The 20,312-nt window shown below is 42.0% G+C and overlaps 1 protein-coding gene across 2 annotated transcripts in view; it reads right to left on the bottom strand.

The window, feature by feature from the left end:
* Nucleotides 1-2,843: 2,843 nt before the first annotated feature.
* Nucleotides 2,844-20,312, bottom strand: part of mctp2a (multiple C2 domains, transmembrane 2a) — a 31,717-nt gene continuing 14,248 nt past the window's right edge. For both annotated transcript variants that reach the window (XM_041038111.1, XM_041038113.1), the window contains exons 18-23: nucleotides 13,374-13,493; nucleotides 12,242-12,283; nucleotides 7,486-7,595; nucleotides 7,246-7,355; nucleotides 5,929-6,026; nucleotides 2,844-3,775 (exon numbers count right to left, since the gene is read on the bottom strand). In XM_041038111.1, coding sequence (XP_040894045.1) covers nucleotides 3,722-3,775; nucleotides 5,929-6,026; nucleotides 7,246-7,355; nucleotides 7,486-7,595; nucleotides 12,242-12,283; nucleotides 13,374-13,493 — 534 coding nt within the window. In that variant the 3' untranslated portion in view covers nucleotides 2,844-3,721. The remainder of the gene's footprint in view (nucleotides 3,776-5,928; nucleotides 6,027-7,245; nucleotides 7,356-7,485; nucleotides 7,596-12,241; nucleotides 12,284-13,373; nucleotides 13,494-20,312) is intronic.

Here is a 20,312-nt window from a genome sequence, read left to right as displayed (position 1 = left end):
GCCATCTTCTATTCTTGATGCTATAAAGAATTATGGCTTTTGCCATGTCTTAACACCAGTGTGTACTGTGGGCCACAAAATGAATTATTAGTAAACTCGAGCTACTGAAAACAGCTGCTATTAGCGACCATTTTTCTCTCTGTTGTTATCACAGTCATATTCCCACCCCTATTCCCAGAGACAACATCAATCCTGGTTACCATGATTTATATCTTCTATCGGGAGAGGCTAAAGCAATGTGCCGACTGGTTAAGTTGCAACAACAATCTGGAACAAACAGCAAAAGCAGTGCCACATCATTTTAAAAGTTCCCCCGCGCTGCTATGTGCTCACATAGGCAAAACAATCAGTTAACTGTAGCAAACTCAGTTCGGTCTGTCATTTGGATTATGTTTCCAAGGAGTTGATGCCTGGCAAATCCTGTTCTTTATTGGTGTCAGAGTTCTGTCTGGAGGCAGACCATAACCTCTACACCTTTAATTTAGGCCAGTTGGGACTTGGAGCGCAGCCACTGATCTCCATGACCTGCTTCTCAGGTGGTACAAGCGGACCAAATAACACGTGCATAAGGGCTTTAACACATGTAAGTCAACTATGAGTCGTGCTTTTGTTACTTTGTCCTACTGTGCGCATTATGTCTCTCAGAGAGGAGGTCACAGAACCTTAACAGCACTGCACATGTAACAATTACTAAGGAGGTGCTGAGAATAGTGGCTTATTCAAATGAGGAAGTTTTTTTGCTATGCATCTCCTTGTAAAGCAGCACAGAACTGCGACGGAGAAAGGGTGCACTGTTCTCTCTCTCTGCACTTGGTAGTTTGACGCCCGCTCCGGGGCTGAACATCAGAGGAGCGGCTGCTGAAAAAACAGGTTGTATGGGTCCTTGCACACAGCCTGCCTGTGGTGCTGCCTGAAGGACTGCCATGGAAACAAGGAGTGTGACAGGCTCTGGGGGGATCCGCCACAGCTGCAGGCACTTCCTTTTTGACAGCCTGATGAAGACATCACTGCCACACCATGCACAACAACAACAACTACTGGAGAAAAAAATGTGATCAGACAATGTTAACTGCTGTGTGGCTGAAATGTTCATTAGCAAGCTTGTAAAACATCCAGGGATTTTCCCCACTGCATTCGGGGACCATATTGCACAGTGACTTACTCTGCTGAGATTCATGGCCTTCCCAGGAGAAAATACTTTGACAAATAATTCCTTAAATATGATTCCACCTCTTTGAAAGGGGGCTTATTTGTGTGCGTGTGTGTCTGTGTGTGTGTGTTTGTGTCTGAATAGGTAGCATGAGTGTGCATTGGTGCATGCAGCGTCAAATCAACAATTGTTGTAACCCTGTCAGCCTCTTCTCTATGATCCATTGACTGTGAATGATACAGGGAACATCCAAGTCCATAACCCCAGTGCCACAGATTCAAAGATTTGACAGCTTGGAGGCAGGCAACCGTAGTCCCATATGACCTCTCGTAATGTCACTTGCAGCATCTGCCTCAATAATATATCTCCCTGTGACACAATATTATTTCAGTTTAAAAACTGCTATTTGCCGAAGTGAGTATTTTCTATGTGCCCACTAATTGGTCTTATTCTTATATGTTCTGTCAGAGATTTAGATGTCCTGGTGCGACAATTTGGTTGTTTGCTGAAATGTCGATTAAAAGTACCCTGGGAGTATTGCTTAATTGGTTTCACCTCTTGGGGACACTTCATCGGGTCTTGCCAGTGATCTGCTCGTACCCTCCACACCCCTCCTTCCTCAGCTCTGCCCTCCTCCCAGCACAGCCAAAACCAGCACCCCCCCCCCACCCCCCCAGCCCCAATGGAGCCAAGAATGTAGGAGGGTTTCAGCCAGTGTGTGGGATTTAGCTCGTCAGAAGCTCAGGGTCACCTCCACACCCTCTCACTTTGAAATGGACCCCTGGTGGCAGCTCCTGGGAGAGCCCAGTGATGTCTCTATCAGCCTGTCAAAAGAGATAGCCCGGGGCTCCACCAGGTCCCCCTGAGCCAATCAAACTCTTCACAAAGCACAGATGGATGCTCTTTCACCAGCGTGCTACTGCTGAGGAGGGGGGCACCCGGCCGTGATGCTCAGTCCCCCAGTCAGTTTGAACAAACTCCCAATGCTGAGGTCCAAGCCTCAGTTCAGCCCAACTTCAGTTCTGTGTATATTTAAAAAGGGAGTACTTACCACTGTCTACTCCCAGACAGACAGAAGTCAGGTAAAGGAGGAAATTAATTTCTCATGCAAAAGAGTATATAAAAATATTTTGAAGGAACGCAATTTGTTTTTCTCACAGTAATGCATTTACGAGAGAATAATCTAAAATTGCCTTATCTGTTTTGCAAAAATCAAAACGGTAAATGTGTCAATAATTTATTATTTTTTCTATGTAAACTAAATATGGCTGAGGAAATTGATAGAGGATATACTCCATCCCTCTACTTGGAAAAACTACTGCGGGGAGACAGATGGAAAAACAGAGTATGTGTGTGTGCAACCATTAGATAGGCCAGGTGATTTTAGTGGAAATGTAAAGCACAAAGTGCTGAGGATGGAGAGAGCACTCTCTGTGAGATGAGCTCTTTCTCTCTCATCTGGACCCTGTTATTGTGAGAAAGCAACAAAGCAATGCATTAGGAAGCACACTGGAGCCACACAGCTTTGATGTGAGCTCGGTAACCAAGGCGCAGCGGTGGCCGGTGTGTGAGCTCTGTTCCAATGGCTGTGTTGTGTAATCAGATGTGTTTACTGTGTATTCAAGTAAAGAAGTGGTGTAATCCATCCTCACTAGAGTGCAGTTATTGCAAAAACACGGGCAAAAACAAGAGCTCAAACTGATCAAGATACTGTATTTAGGATTCCTGCTAATTCTCCATTTGATGACGCAGACATGATACAGAGTGAAGATAAACTCTCAAAATAATCAGTCTAACACGACATAAGAGCAGAACTTCTACTTAAAAAAATAAAGTCAGCCAGAGATAATACACATACAGTACCTAAATATATATTTGTTGCTGAAATCAAATTAAGAAAGCTGACAGCATTATATCATATACAATAAATCCTTACCACAACAAGGGTAGTAGAAATCAGTGCTCTGTCCTAGTATGTTAAATGCACAACAAAATATACAGATTCTGATTCTGATTCTGATTATTATTATTATTATTATTATATTATCCCTGATTATTTAAATTTCTGCAATATGTATAACCTTTTCATACATTAAGCCAAGTATAAAGAAAAAAGCATTGCTGTGAGTTATTTTCCATAAACTGTTAAGCTTTAGTATTAACTTTACCTTCAGGCAAATTTCTCAGTTTCACTAAAGTCAAAAAAAGGCATAACGGTGGAAGTCTAAGGTAAACCAAACCCTGACGCTTTTCATTCCTTTTCTAAATTATATCCAAAGATGAAGGCTGAGGCTTGCAGCGCTCTCTTTTCTTTACCTCCAGGCTTGTGATTGACAGCACCATGTGCTGCCCTCCTAGCTGCTGCAGTTCACAGCCCCTGTCAGGGGAGTGGCAAACACACAAGCCAGAGAGCGGCTGGCTGCCCCTCAGCAGCAGGGGGCAGAGTTAGGGTGGTATGGTAGGGTGCACAGGGTCATGGGCTCTGCTAGCACTGGAGCACTGTTGTCAGGTAGACTGCGTGGTACCATATTCAAAAGGAGACCAGCCTTTCATCTAGCATGTCCGCGGAGCCTACCTTTTCTTCCGTGGCTGGCTGGTGGGCGCTCTCAGCGCGCTGTACTGCACCTGTAAAAACAAACAGGAGTTTGGTCAGAGGCAGGTAATCCGAGCTCAGTGGAGCGCACGGTAATGGCTCCCCTGAGGAGAGCTGGTGCAGGGGAAAGCGAGGCGGGCTCGCCTGTAATGAATCATTTTTTAAACACAGGAGCAGAGGGGATTAATCACAGGGAGGAAGGATTTGAAGAGTCAAGGGTTCCGTACCAGTGTACGCCCCCCTCATTCTGCACCACAATCACAATATTAGAAACAGACATCAACTGTTGAGATGACCTGCCAGGCCAGTGAGGGAGTTACAAACTGCATAATCACTCACTGTAAAGTTATGTCCCCTAAAGAAAACTTTGTTAAAGCCCGAGAACAGTATAAAGCGAGTGTTGTTTGAGTTGAGAAGCTACCAACATCGGCTGATGTGTAACTTTCTTCATGGCTTGGTGTGACTGATTTCTTCAGGCAAAAACAAGACCTTAAACGTGACATTTGAACTTACAACCTTGTTTTTTTTTTCTATCAGTTACATATATAGAATTAAGCTCAATATTGATTCACTCGTGTTTCAGTCGTTATTTCAGAAATTCAATGATGTTCAAATGGATTTACAAAATAAATTTGTGTTCTAAAATTGTGTTCTCTTTGACATTAAAAATTCAATGGTTTGTTTTTCTTTTGCCACCATAATCCAAAGAAGACAGATCATAGGGTAAACTGAAAAGGAGAAGAGCTGAGCTGGAATCTGAAAACTTGCTTTTGAAGCATGCTTGCTTAGCTCAAACAATACGGTGAATCGGTTGAATAAAGGTAAGAACTCTATGCTAATTAGCTGGTCTCCATTATTAGAATGGGAGATGGAATGTGGGAACAAAGTGACTGCCTCCTGCATCAGAACATGAAACTGTCCTCAGAACTGACAGATGCTTCTTATTTCAGGACGGACACAGTGTTGTCAGAAGTCCCCGTTTGAGGAAGACTTTGTAGATGTGCACTGGCACTAATTGCCAAGTCACATTTGCAAGAAAGACAGGAGTCAATTTTCAGCCTTTGTGGCGTTTTTTTGTGTCCACACCTATCTGAGGATTGAAGTTCTAAGTCAACAAAAACAAAATATGTGGTCTATTGTTTTGAGTCTCCTGTGTATATGATGTTAAGGTTATCTTTCACAGCACATAATGAAACGTACTTATGATGAATCTTAAGGGTGTTTTGTTTTTTTTATGATTGGAGCTATTTTCAAGATGTACTTTCTCTTTTAAACCAGGCTAAAAAGTATTGTTTCCATGGGATTTGAAAGTGAGTCATTTTCAAAGCTCAAACATTGTATCCCAATGGGGAAGAAAACATACAAAGGATTCTGAATCAAAATGTATTCACCACCTTGTTTTGCCAACTCAGTCAGCCAAATCTCAAACAACACAGGCTCCCTCCAACATCACAGAGAAGTCAGCAATGGCTTGCTGCAGGACGACATCAAGGGTGCAGCAGAGAAACAGACTGGGGTGAGAGTGTCTTTCCAGATCCAGACTGTCAGGATTTCTCACTGAATTCTGTCTGGCAAGTTACCTGCGAGATGAAGGCACTGTGTGGCACTTCATTTCCTGGCCGAGCAAAATTCTCAGTCAGAGAACGGCAAGCACCCAGCACCACTTACAAAAACCCTGACAGCTCTCCTCAGCTCTGTGATGTAAATGCAAATGACATATAAGCCATGGCTAATATGTAATCACATATGGCACCCAGCGAGACGACTGGGGCTCACGACTACATTAATTGACTCTCCCACCCTGAAGTGACTGAGGCCACATCATAGTTTCTGTGCTGACACAACAGCCAGACACGTCAGGAGCCCTCTGCCGGCCCTCGGCCAATCACCAACTTTAATGTCACAGAGCTTCAATCAAACAGACAAAATTGCTAATAACGGACGAGGCTGCAGCAATATGACTGAGGACAGATCTGAGCATCTCCTCACTCAGGCACTACGGTGACTACATGGAGCTGCACTGAGGAATAATTGGGCCAGGGCCGCTTTAAAGGCGAGAGTCCATTAATAATCAAACAAAGCCAGAGGATATATTTCCGCAACACTTGGGAATTCTGGTACAGCAAATAATGCAGACATCTTCAGGGAATTCCCTCCCTATCTGTATGTAAAACTGGACCCTTACCTTTTCAACATCAGAAGGCACCCTCTTGAGGAAATCCAGTATTTCATTATTGTCAATAGCATATGGGTTGCGCAGCTTCTTGGTAAATTTGTTAACGCCTGTGAAAACAAGAACACATTAATAAATAAAGGTGTCATACCAGCCAGCATATTTTTACACTGTTTTACAGTGTAAAAAAATAACAACAATGACAATAATAAAAAGAGTTTTATAACCCTATCTAGTGTTAGCACAGAACAGAAATTCCACCAATATATCAGCACCCGCATTATGTGATGCTTTTTCAATTGATCCATTTCAGCCAACTTGAATTCAAGCCTGACCAATACAATGGTGACAAGTATGGATAAAGCAATACTTCTAATACAAATACAATTTGTTAGCGTAATTTGAACAACAGGCATACTTTCAGTGCAACTTTTCCTCGCTTTCGTTTGCTTCAATCTGATCATTTCTAGCACATCTATATTTACTTTGCACATGGCTGCGTACCACAGAGAGAGAAATATCTCTCGGGTCTTGTAATGGGACCATTATATTCACAGCTTGGTACTGTCTGTACCTAAACATGCAGACAAAGAACCTAAGGACTTAAATATGTGCAAGCAACTTGAAAGGCCTGCCTTGCAACCACAGAGATGGGGGTTAACTGGGGAGGCAGAGGAGTGTCTCAGACTGTGTGTTTTTTGTTTGATATGATGGTTTTTCGGTATTGATTGTGTTGAAGGCAGTGTGGAAGTACAGTGGTTGTGGGCTTACAGCTGGAGGAGGAGAGCCTGTTAAGGGCAGCATATCTCCCTGACCACTGAGATGACTGTCTATTCTGTATGACTACAGCAGATAATGAGAGGCTAGACCAGGAGCCTACAGACTGCCCAAGGACATCATGTATTATATACAGCTTGCTACTCTACCTCTGCTTTGTTTTCACACAAACCCTAGGCCTTGCCTCTGCTGGGCTCTGCTACATCAGCCCACACTGAGCAAAGCAAACCTCTGCAGCTGTCTGATCTCTGTGCATCTGCAGAGGTGTAGGGATGGCAGAGTTCTTAAATTGTTGTACTTCATTAAATCATGCATTTACAGTTAGGAAGATTGAGTAAGAGTTGTTTTTTTTACAAAAGTGGTATGGGTGGTGATTTTTATACTATTTGTTTGGATGTTTTTGTCATAGTAATGAAGAATCTAGCAAGAAACAGATAGTGGGAGTCTGTGAGCTTTTGGTATTTTCCCAATTCACTTTTAATATGCAAAAATGTCTTTTTTTCCCATTTATAATTTTATGAATTAAATTGTGTTTTCAGATGTAGAACTTACCCCATATCAGCACAATATATCGCAGTGGGATAAAATACAATAGCGCTGTTGACACAAACAGCACCAAGAAGGCCAGGCATGACAAAAAGGGGACAGACCAGTTGAATATACTGTAAAAGAACAATTGTGTCAGATTAATGTTAGGTTCTATCAAAAAAAAAAAAAAAACAATTCATTTCAAAAAGACTGATAATGAAGTCAATGCTGTAGGACAAATGGAAAATGAAATGGTTAAATTACTTCTTGATTCGCTCTCCGATGTTCGCGATTTCTTCCAAAACATTCTGGACAACCAGCACTACTTCCTGCACCATATATATCTTATCCATCAAACCCCTTTTTCCAGATTCCTAAAAAAGAAACAAAAAATGCACAGACACTGATGAGGTACACTGTATGTCAATTGTTGGGCAGGGTAGACAAAGACCAGTTTATCTCTGCTATGCTATTATGTGTGATTTATCTATTGAATGGCCCATAATGAGCAAACACTGTACATCTTCAGACTACGCTTTTGAAGATAAGACAGACTCAGTGCTCAGAAGCTGTTATGTGGATGGCAGAGAGATTTCAGCTTTTGTCTGCCACACACAATAGAGCTGTTGCACAAGTGCAGCACAATCAAGACTCTCTGGTAGATGAAAAGTACACAAAATGGCTATCCGCAATCAGGCGGACTAGACGACCTAGACAAGAAGTGCAGGGGCCTCACAACTTAGGAGAGATTCCATTCCAACAGCTTGCACAGGACAAGTATGAACATGTTTTTACAAATCTGTCAGGTCTGGCTTTGTAACCTACTCTAACACTTTGTCTGTATGAGAAGAAACACTTCATCCCGCTTAGAACACCAGTGAGATGTGTGCTTGTTCGCGCCCTTTCACTCATTTGATTCTTGTCACAACCATCACTTCAGGTAAAGTATTATTTGCTTTTAATGCACTAAGAAAGTAATGACTGAGTCTGGCAACAGAATAAGTCAACATGTGAGGGGGTTGGAGTGTTTGTCTAAAAATGAAAAAAAAAAAATTGTGACCACATCAAGGCTAGAAATAACGAGGGTGAAGCCTTCCAGAGGCAGAAGAGTGACTAGAGATAACATGAGTAACACAAGCTAAAGAGGGCTGAGAAGCCTCACATCAAAAGGAGGAAATAATGACAGGAATGATGACAGAGAGGAGGGTGGGAGAGGAAGAGTGAGAGGGAGAAAGGGAATGAGAGTGTTGGGGGAGGGCGCTCTGATGGACCCTAACAGGAGGCTTGAGGATGTCTATATGTTTATGTTACAAGTCAGCCAAAGCCGCAGCCTGTGTGCATTGACAAGGTCCAGACAGAATGCCTTTATCAGAGCTTCATGAGGCAGCCCCTGGGAACACGCTGTCTGCCAGCACAGAGAGACTCCCCACTGTCAGGCCCACTCTCCTCCACGAAAGGCGCAGGAAGAGAGCAATTCCCACACTAGCAGAGCCTCCCCCACTGGGCTCAGATCTGGACAGACACTGGAGGCTCAGCACTGTCCAAAAAAGGAAGAACCATCACAAATATGCTTTCTTTGAGATTAGAATCTCATGGTCTCATCATGGGGAAAGAGGACTATCAGTGTATGCATCATCCTACTGCACTCCACTCGGCTGGAGGTGGGGGGGGGGGGGGCAAACCTTCCTTCGTGTTCTGTACTCCACATCAGGTGTTAATTGAGCTCTTTGTCTGGAGTTTATTTTGAAAGCAGAGAACACTCTGTCTGCTGAAAGCCATTACAATCCGTGTCCGTGAGCTCCTGATGGACCCAGAGAGCCACGCATTGAGCCTCATCAGTTGGGCTCACAGTCCTCTTCATATTTCCATTTAAACTGGTTTAAGCCACCCAATTACATGATTTAGAATTCAAATCTAATACAAGATATCAAGCATTATTTAACCACAGCGGATACACATGCAAGGTAAATTTAGCCAGAAATACAGCTCCAGAAGGAAAAAAAAGAGAAACTATATTGGCTTTCATTTCTAAAAGGAAAAACAGACAAATAGATGTACTCTGAAGTATGCATCAAGAGACAGAGCTCTCATGATTATCATCATTCTTGAAATCCTCCATCTCCTTAGTGACTAAAACTGAAGTCCTCCCTACATTAATCATTTGATGATATTCTTCATCTTTGTTCATTTCTCTTTTCAGCATGTGCATGAGTGCAGAGAAAACAAAAATAAATAAAAGATCTCCTTCTGAAATGGAAAAGGATGGGTAAACTAGGGATGGACTAAATGAATCCTAAATGTCTACTGATTAGAAAAACCTGTGTGAAATCATATTCTCATTTCAGATAAAATTGTAAAAGCTTCCTTTTAAGGTGCAGTAATGGAGAACCAATTTGATCTCCTGCACAAAGGTAAACATACTCTCACAGACGTGTGGGGTGTTATCAAAGACTGGAAAAAGCTAATTTAGCATCATTTTAATTAGAATAAACGGTTCCAAATTTGAATTCTCAGACTGAATATTTTTCTAGTGACTTTTCTGACAAAGATAAGAAGTGCATCTAAATGAAAAACACCTGTGTTCCTGGCAAATTATCTCATATGGAGCTAAAATGAGCTAACAAACAATCTGCCGGGATAAAACACAAAAAAGCTCTCTTTGGGCTTTAATGTGATGGTGGGTCTGTGTGCAGTGGTTCTCATAATGTACATCACAGATCATGACATGGGCAGTCTGTCTGACTGCTGTGCTCAAGGAGACCCAGCGGTGACTGTGGACTATCGGGTGAGAGATGGAGTAACCCCCCCCCCCACCCTCCAGCCCAGTCTAGCACCCCCACAACCACCCCCTTCACCCTCCCCTCCAACTCCCTTGGGCTGAGCTCTGGGAGAAAGTCAACTCCAGACCAGCACCACCAGCCAGGGGGCATTGAAAGGGCTGTTTCATCTTCACTGTTCATTTCTATTGGAGATCTATGGACTTGTTTTGCCCCTCTGTTTCTTTATGTTATGATTAAATATTGTCTATCTGCACAATTGATACCTAGGGCCAAAGGGAAGTCACTTTGCCCACACATAATTTGTAAGCTGTCTCTATCCCCGAGGACAGATTTGTTCACAGGCAGAGAATCTGTTCTGTATTATCCTGCTGTAACACTGCCTTGCCTTTCGTCTCTCTTTAACGTCATGCCTTCACATTCTTGCTGCTCTGTCTGAGGTTTACATATTTCCTTCCTCAAGGGGAAAAAAAGGGGGATAAAAACATATTTGAGTGGTAATCATAACCTTCTCAGAGGGAGAAGCCTTTATTCACATGTTAGAGGAGAGACTAGGGAAAAAAAAGCAAAGGCTTTGAAGTCATCAAATTTAACACTGATCACTCTTTAACCCCAAATATTTTTAAAGAAGACTTTGATAGGAGGTGTAAAGCTACACTGCTTGATCTAACTGCATGATATCACATTCAAGTGACAGCAAGACCATAACAAGACTTTCAAATAAGCCACTTTAAATTAAAGCTGACAGCTTAAAACAAACATGGGTGAGTGCTTAATTAGTAAATGAAAGGAGATATTTCATTTCCTCTAAGTGTGAAAGGGCTTAGGAGCCTCATGGAAAACCTTTCAAAAAGCTTTAAGAGACGAAGACTGAGTTTGGAAGCACATGCAGCATATTGAGACAATCTTAAACCCCTCTAAAGACACTGCCATTTCTAAAACTAAAAAAGTAGACAATCCTATATTATATATTGAGGTTTCAGTGTAAAGGCAAATGAAACACTGATATTAAATGTAATGCATGAAGGTAATCCTGTCTGATTTAATATTCATAAAAACACTGAATTTTCTGTATCACTTGTTTGTTTAAGCACCAGTTTGCCTGTTCCAAGCAATGATAGCAAGTGCAGCTTCCCACTTTGTGTGTGCAGACATATCATGCGAGTTTCATCTGTGAATTAGCCCATCCTTTCAGACAGGATTTGGTGGATGTGCCTGTGTTTTTAAAAGAAGCTGGCTTTTTTCGTAGCCTCAGGTCAGCACAACAGAATATATTGAGCGCATTATGGATATGAATCCTGGGCCTAGACACGCAGCACAAGGGTCATTGCTTGGAGGCTTTGCGTTAGTTCCACACTTCATTGCCATAAAGCAATAATACACATCCCTGTTAACTCTTCCTTCTTTACAGAAAACAGTGGGATGAGTGTAATTGAATATTATTTGCTGTGGGGAAGTATAATTTTCAGGCTACTTAAAGATTTCCTGTTGTTTTGTTTTTCAAGAGACACCAGAGAGATGTATTAATAAACATTATCATTTATGATTTCTCACAAACGAACAAGTGAAAATGACTGATAACCTTTGGGGCAGTGTATTAGTTTTACAGCTGTATTACTGTACTTTGTTCATTTGTTCCGGTAATAAAAGGTCATTCTTAACATAACTATTCCATTTAAACAACGATGATACAAAAATCTACCAATTCTATCCCCAACAGCTGTGCAAAATCTAATTGATGATGCTGTTTAAATTTGATTTATAGATTTTCAAAGGGCTGCGGTATCTCAGCGGAGTGTATTTGCAGAGTGACACTGAATACCCAGAGGATCAGAATAAAGAGCTACATGCTACAACCATTTCAAAGATGTTGCCCTCATTTGGGATGCATGAAAATATTTCTATTCTTAGTTAGAAGAGAGCTTCTGAGAAGTAACTGTCACTGGGACTATGCTAAAATATTGACTAGAACCTGTATGGCTCTCTGGTAGAATGTTTTATGGTTTAAAAGAAGCATGTGCCAATGCAATCATTTGTTTAAGATTTGCAGGTATTTGCAAAACCGTGTTCACACTTGTTATAAGTCTGAGAAAGATTTCTGTACAAACCATAGAGTAATGTCACTCAAATGCTAAAACAGCCAGGGTTTATGGTAAAGCTTAAAAGATGAAAACTGAGAAGCAATAACGTTTCACTTCAACATATTATCCCTCAAAACGTTAGAAAGAGACAAGATAAAATACCTTCTCATCTTCCTCTTCGTCGTCACCCATGCTCATGTTCACCTAAGAGAAAATAAAGGGTAGAGGGTGATTTCAAACGAACGGGACATGTGGGCACTGGAGCATTTTTAACAAACACCTAGTAATGAAATTTTCTTTGAGTACATTCACCCCTATTGGGAGAGGCTTGTTTCCATAGAGACTGCATCACAGGGGTGACCTCACACAAAAGGAGAGGTGAAAGAGGGCCTTCTTCACAAGAGCACTGTCACACCAAAGCAATCTCATTTCTCCACAACATAAGCACACAGAAAAACAGAAAGAGGAAAGGAAAAAAAAAAAAAACACATTTAATTTGGATGCTGTTGCCTAGATCACTTTATATCAAGTCATCCCTGACCCCACTGTGGTGCACACTGTGACATTGCCTGGGAACAGAGCTGTGTCATTGCCAGCTAGAGGGTCACAGAGGGGTGACAGAGTCTCCACACTGGATATGAGGGTGAGCCTGGGCTTTAACATTGCCTAGGGACTGCATCTTTGCCAGCAGCCATAAACACAATCACTGGGCCGCGGATGTTGCTTTGGGGAGGGTGTGTGAACAGGCCAGGCCCCTGGCTGGCCGGTGAGAAGGCTTACAACACAGAGAAATTGGGGGGCAGTCAGAAGTGTGAACAGCATTAACCTTCACTGACATGTGTAGGGCAAACATAATTTCCATAACACTAGATAGAGAGGAGATAGTGGTACGCCGTGGAAAGAACTTGCCTTTTCAGATGTGGTGAGACTATATCCACAGAATACAGGCTATACATACATTTACAGTGATTTAATTTTAGTGGCTTCTTGCTGTTTGATGTTTTATTGGCCCTCTGGAGACAATGTAGAAACTAGTCTAACCAGCTATAAAAACATGAGGAATGCTGCCACAACTGACTGTATTCAGAGGTACATTTTATAGAACAACTGCATCGTATAGTATATGGAAGTGTGAGAGCTGTTAATTGAGATCACTGTAATTTTCCCAGTGTGTACCAAAAGGATTTCATTCCATCAGGGTATGACCATAGGTGGGTTAACATATATATTGAATTTGCACTATAACGGATCTGTATGGATGAACACTGAGGAGTTCAGAGTCCTCTTCACTCACCAGGTCCTGGTTGGAGTTGGCCTTCCCCGCAGTGAGATGGAAGTAGTTCCAGCCAATAAGCAGAAGCAGGAATAGGGGCAGCATGAAGAGATCCCAGTGCCACACCGTCACAAGGAAGATCTGAGGAGACAGGACATGACAGCATAACGCAAAGCACATCAAACTATAGCACCTTCACCCAGCTTTCAAATCTCAGCAAGCCTTTTCCCAAAACAAAATATATAAAAGGATTTAACCATGTCCTAAATCTCATGAAAATCAAGCATGTAAAGCCACTGAGATTTACAGCCAGTGGCAACAGATTTTACTCTTAGTGGTTTGAAAGTAACAGACATTCAGGGACAACTTTTAATATCTTCAAATCCTATTTATATATACCAATAACACTGTGCTGGCAGAGTGCCTTACTGCTGAACAGAAAGTATGACATGGATAGGCATGGTATGCTGTCTTTTAACTAGCACATCAAATCCTCTTAGATTCAGAGGCGGCGAAGCTCTCTGACGAGGCACATATGGCAACTGGAGAAGCATTTGCAACATTTTACCCCCTCCGTGGCGATGATACTGAGAAAAGCCAAGACCCCTGGTAGAAATAAGATGGATCACACTGAATGAGTAATCCCTCATAATTCTGTAAAGGAGTGGTGCTAAGCACGTTGCACAACACCCACTGCATTTCACAGCAGAGCACTAATTGGACGGCTGCATTTAAACCCATTTAGTGACAGCCTAATGAGTCTGTCTCCAACTGAAATTATCAGGAATGTGTGAGGAGGATCACACCAGCAGGTTGACAGGGATGAAATAAAAATGTCCTCAGCAGCAAGCTGAATCTTAAAATCTATTATAGTGTGATTATGCGCCAATACACCCAGCATATGGTCTACTTTCATTTTACCTATATACATCTTTCACAATATAAATATTTGCACATACTTTATATACATTTACTATAATTGACGCATCCTTTGCAAGAATTATATTTATTGTACTTTTTTTTTTTTTTTTTTAACAAAGTTTATTTCAAAATGTTGAATATAATGGCTATGCTGACCCCACACAATGGCAGCACTGTGCAGTCTCAGCTCAAAGAGCTGGAGGCTGGTTAGAGTATGAACAATATGTTCGAGTTAAACCCGAGACAGGATGTGAAGCACTGGGGCCTTCAGGCCTCAATAGCAGGCCTGTAAACAGCAGACTGCTCCTGTCATAGCAACCATGCAGAGCCCGTGCATGTTGCTTTGGGGGCCAGTCTACCTACCGTCACACCAGGCCTTGGTTCAAACGACCACTAGAGAAACGTGAACCATGAGTAATGCAGACAACACAGTGGCCCAATTGCCCTAGGCTTCACCACTGTACCGCTTATTATCCCTCCGTACAACCTGGGTGACAGTGGGTGAGCTGAAGCGTCATGCAGAAACACAGCAGGACGACCAAGATGTAAGAAAGTGAACAACATGCTATTGTTATTTTTCATAAGGGCTCGTTTGAATTACGTGTACAGCAACAAACTAGAGCTGGTGGGGGATAAAAAAAAAAAAAGTAAACAATGAATATGCATGATGTGCAGAGGTAGCTGCAGTACATCTCCTCTCTGTTATGAATAACCTACGTCATGTGTTGTCACCTCAGTTCCCATGAGGCGATTCTAAAGCGACGCTCCCCTCACCCCAGAGGAATTCAGCTGGCTGGTGGACAGGTAGCTTGTCATATTCCCAGTATTCTCATAAAAAAGGAAAAAGAAAAGGGGGGAAAATGTGCCTGGAAACTGACATGAGCCCAGCAGGAATGTTGAACCTCCTTGCCCTCCCTGCAAAAGCTGCTACATTAACCACTAAAGTCTAATTGCTTGGTCTCTGTCTTCCTGTGCAAGTCAACAGAGGGAGCCAATTCATTTCCGCCCAGGGAGCTGGCAGAGAGAATCTGTCACAGGTATTCATAATCGCCCACTAATGCAAATTTCTGCTCACCGCGTTCTGGCTCAGTGGACAAGATAAAAGCCTACAGAAATACAATGCCTAGTGTCTAAACTGAGTGCTTAAATGAGGGTATAAACCAAAACTGTCAGAAATATCTTCTCAATTCCTCCCTCATGGTATGTCAGCCCATGTGTTCAGGATTTACATGCTTTTTTAACACTAATAAAAACGATAGAGAAAAACATCTGGGAAAACCTCTCAGATTCCTTCACTCAGGTGCGCAGACTGAGACTTTGCCGTCAGATATCCCACAGTAATGAGCACAGGCAGCGCTATACCTTCCCCTTGTCTCCTCACATTCTCCAGAGTTTCTGTGAAATGGAGACAGAACTAATTCCCCACTAAGTGGTTTATGTTTTATCGGCAAGAAGCTGAGTGATTAAAGGACATGTTGGACAAAGTGCAACCTTTCAGGCGGTAAGCGTAAATTTGTATAAAAAATAATCCACGTTTTAATTGCCATCAAAGATGGGCTCCATTTCAGTATACATATTTTTTCATCCATCAACGAATTATGCATGACAAGTAAAACCTTGAACTTTTTCAACACGACAGTGCTAATATGCTGCTCGAGCGGTAAAACGGTCATTTATTTAACCAAAAAAGACATAAAGCAACAAACAAAAGCAAAGGAGGTAATAATTAATGATATACCCGAGCATTTAGGTTTACACACAACAGAACTGGATAACAAACGACTTGTAATTGAACAAGTGTTAGAATGTATGCCTGGGAGGAGTGTCTCTAATGTAAGAAACCTTGACAAAACACCCTTAAGTTGAAAAATGTCTGTATGATTATGCACAGGGTGCCTAGGGAGAAAAAAAGAATGAATTAATAAAACTATTAGCACACGGTGGAGTAGATGATGGAGATGCACTCTCCTTAGCCACCTGTAAGCGCTTGGAGAAGGGGGCAACCCCGGGCAGAGCAATTCTGCCAGCAGGGTTAAGAACAGCCTGACAGATTTGTTTTATAGTGCCATTAATATGATTCCACTAAATGCATTCTGCGCCTTCTCATGCAGATCCCCTGGCCAGCAGAATCCAGCACCTAATAATAAAGCACTCAGCGATTAAAAGTGTGAATAAAATAACTTAAAGCTGAGCAAGCATGGCAGCTCCCACCACCCACACTCTCCCAGGAGAGGGAGAAGGGATCGTAGCAGGAACAAAGGGACAAAGACACCCTCTATAAGAGTTTCTACCATCCTGTAAATTGATTAACAGAGGAGGGGGTGGCCCTGTCTACCAACCCAAACTACTGACTGGCAGACGTACCACCAGACTGCAAGGCTGCCAAATGCTCTCCTCATACACTACAGCAGACAACAGGCTATAAATATAAGCGTCACATCAGTATTACACACATAATACAGTTGATGAGCCAAATTAGTGTAATGTCACAGCACACGGGGCCATACAATATCATTACTGTTACTGAAAAAAAAAGCAAACTAAAAACACCCTTTCCACTATTTTTTTTAACATGGTATATTTCAAAAATACCCTTATTTTTTTAGTGTATGTGCCATCCAAAAACATGGAAGATTTAATCTTGGCTGTATCTTCACTACTTCTCTTCAGTTGCACTCCACTTGGAAAGCTAAACAAAGCGAGAAGAGCGCCAGCCAGCATTATGAGGGTCAGTCATGGGGGCTGTGGACGAATGCCAGATTACGTGAACATATACTGAAAGAGTTTAACAAGACTGACTTTAGGCTGCAGGGTTTGTCTATGTATGTGTGTGGCTGTCTCTGTGGGACAGAAAAAGGACATATTCCGTGTGTGTGAGTATGTGCTGGGATCTACAAATATTAAGAAAATAAATTAAAATGATGATTATTTAAAAAAAAAAAAAATAGATTGGAGCCATTACAAAAACTTGAATAGTCGTTACTCTGATAGAGATGTTCTTTTTCTGGGTGAAATCAAGGGCAGCAAAATTAATCTGCATTACTTCCTCAATTAAAATACAAAAAAATAGATTAATAATGAATCAAAAGCACAAGTAGAAGCTCAGCTCATGCAGGTCTTCTTTTTTTTTTTTTTTTTTTCCCAGCCAGGCTGAAAAGGAGTCTGGCTGAGGGCTTATGTAGGGGACAGGAGCGGCAGGCTTTAAAGTAGCTGTAAACGCAGAGCAATGAGACATGTAATTTGTGTTGAGCTTGGGCCAGTGTGGGGACAGGCTTTCAGGGGGTGTCAGAGGCAGAGGAAGCACAGATAAGATTTCTCTTCGGGGCAGGTAGAGTGTGTGGGCAGCCATAGTGCTCTGAGCTAACGCTGAATAAATATTTCACATACGCTCAGCTCAAGTCTTATCGACTGGGGAGGGAGAGAGAGGAAGAGGGGGAGAAAGAGAGAGAGAGAGAGAGGCTACATTTGAGAGATAGCAATGAAATGGGGAATTTCATGTCCCTCTTCAGCGGGTCGAAATCAGTTACAACAGTTGTGGAGTGTGATACAATTTACAATTCAATTTTCAAATCAAACACGCTATATGCTATTGATATTTTCTGTAGTTGAGCTACTCAAGTTAAGTGGTTAGTTTTCCCACTTTGTTTACAATTATTACTATTATTCTTGTTTATGGTAGATTTAAAGAACACAAAATAAGCAACAAAAATATATATTTTTGTAATAAACCCACAGCTAAATATAACCATAAACAATTACATTCCTTCCTTCCTGGAAACTAAAAATAAACCATTACACTAACAATAACAATAATAATAATAATAATAATAATAATAATAATAATAATAATAATAATAATAATAATAATAATAAAGCATGGTGTTATATAATTTCAGATAATTCAGTGTACACAAATTTTTCTAATTTGTAAACAAAAGGTTAACCATAGCAAAAAGTGATAAGTAAATGCCACAGCTTGTAAAGGACGCCTGCATAGTACAGAGCACTAGTGATAGCAGCTCTTTATCAAAGCACAGAGGAAGAGCAGCCGTGCGAGGCAAAGCATTAGCATTTGCTCACAGGGCCAGCACTGGCCGTTGTCTCCCCGCCTGTCTGACACATGCCAGGGCCAGAGTAGCACCAGTACGAGGCTGGAGCGGGGCAGTCAGCGGGGGCCCCGTGGTGCCTGTCAGTGGTGGCTACACTGACCCCGCACTCCGGCACTGGCCACTAGTGTTTAATCCGTGTCGGGAGCGTTAACACTGAGCGACCTCCTGGGTGACAGATCTGCCATGCGAGCCTTTTCCCCTGAGGAGGTGGGGAGGGAGTGGCATGGACTCTCTCTCCCTGTCAGCTCAGCTCACACGCACATTAACGTGGCGGGGCCAAGACTGGCCCTGGAACAGCCACACACAGGGGCGGACAGGTCGCCGCTTCAGCTGCCTGGGGAGTGGTGTCCTCTGTGACTAGGAAGGTGGTGAGTATGTTAAAGGCAGTCATTATGATACCACACACACAATGGGGTTAAACACAGAGCATACTTCATCCAGGCTGGAAACACGGATGATATAAAACCACAAAGTACAACAGATGCACAGATAAAACCTTGCCTTCTTGGGTGTCAACGTGTTTATTTAGTGCAGTAAGCTAATATTCATCCGAAGACACTGTATTTGTTAATACTTAAAAATTACTTTATGCTGTTAAATATTGCTAAATAATAATAATGAATTTAGTTACTTTAAATTCAATCAAATGTGTTCTCAAAACTGAAATCCATGTCCCAAAACATAAAAAAAAAGTTTCACAGCCTTAATGAAGTGAATATTAGCAGTGAAAGCTTATTAATCCCACTAATAAGGGGACATGTTTCAAGGTTACACATTGCATTCAGCCAGCCTCAAAAGCTGTCAACTGACACACAGTCATTCAGGGCAGCTAAATAATAATACAGTGTTAAATCAGGAGGCACTGCTGAGCAGCTTGCAAGTAGTCATGGCCTATCATTTAATAATTAATAGATCTCAGACTCAAAACCAGGAATGCACACATTGCCATCACTGCCATCATTTTTTTCCTAGTAGACACATTCCCACTGCACAGTCTGTGAGAACTCCCACAGCCATTGCGATGGAGAGTGTAACCCCCATGAGACTGAAGAAACCCACTCCATTAAGGCCTCCAACTTTTTCAAACAGAGAGAAAACAGATGCAAAGCAGAAACAAGGAGACAATTCACAGGCGTGCACAGTCCTCTCGCTGTTCTCAAAAAAGCTCGGCCACACTGCAATGCAGTAAACCACAAATGGGCAGATCCAAGACTCACAAAGCATCTCATTTTCAGGGACAGTGTTAACAAGAACAATTATGACAACTCTGATTATAGCTTTGATCTCGGCTGGGCTGGTGTTCTGGTTAATGGCCCCGACTGCTGTGGATCTACACAGGTGGTCTCCTGAGACCTCTGGAGCCAGATCTGACCCTGTCCTGCCCTCATCTGGGGAGACGGTGATTCTATCAGCCCCCAAAAAAGCGCCCGTTGCAGCTGCCAAGTGTGTTTACAGCTGCACCGCATCAAACATTCATCAAATGCCATCTTTACAGTGTGTGATGTGAGGCAATCAGCATTTCACAGGCTGTCAAATGATGTCTAAAGCGGTTACTACCTGGCAGTGTCAAAAAGAAATACTCACATAAGGTATACAGGTTTCTTTCTAGTCTACCTCCTGACAGATGAGGTACCTCATATGTTAAAATATTAATTCTACTTAAATACTTAAAGCGCTCTAATGACAGCAAAGCTCAAAATCAGCTTTCAAGTGTAAATGATCTTTTTTTCTTTTTTTAACTTTCATCCATTTCATCTAAATCAAAATTGTTCTCAACTTTAAACTTCTGAAACAGATTAATTTGGCTGGATAATACATGCTCATTTAGCTTTTTTTCCCTCTTTTTTTTGTGGAAGAAACTTGTTTCTCCTGGTCTAACGCACAGAATGGAGGATTTCACTCCAAGTTGTTCCCACGAATAGCTCCTGTT

Source organism: Toxotes jaculatrix, chromosome 5 (assembly GCF_017976425.1).
Source record: "Toxotes jaculatrix isolate fToxJac2 chromosome 5, fToxJac2.pri, whole genome shotgun sequence".
NCBI classification, from domain to species: Eukaryota; Metazoa; Chordata; class Actinopteri; family Toxotidae; genus Toxotes; species Toxotes jaculatrix.
This window is presented reverse-complemented; position numbering and strand designations above follow the sequence as displayed.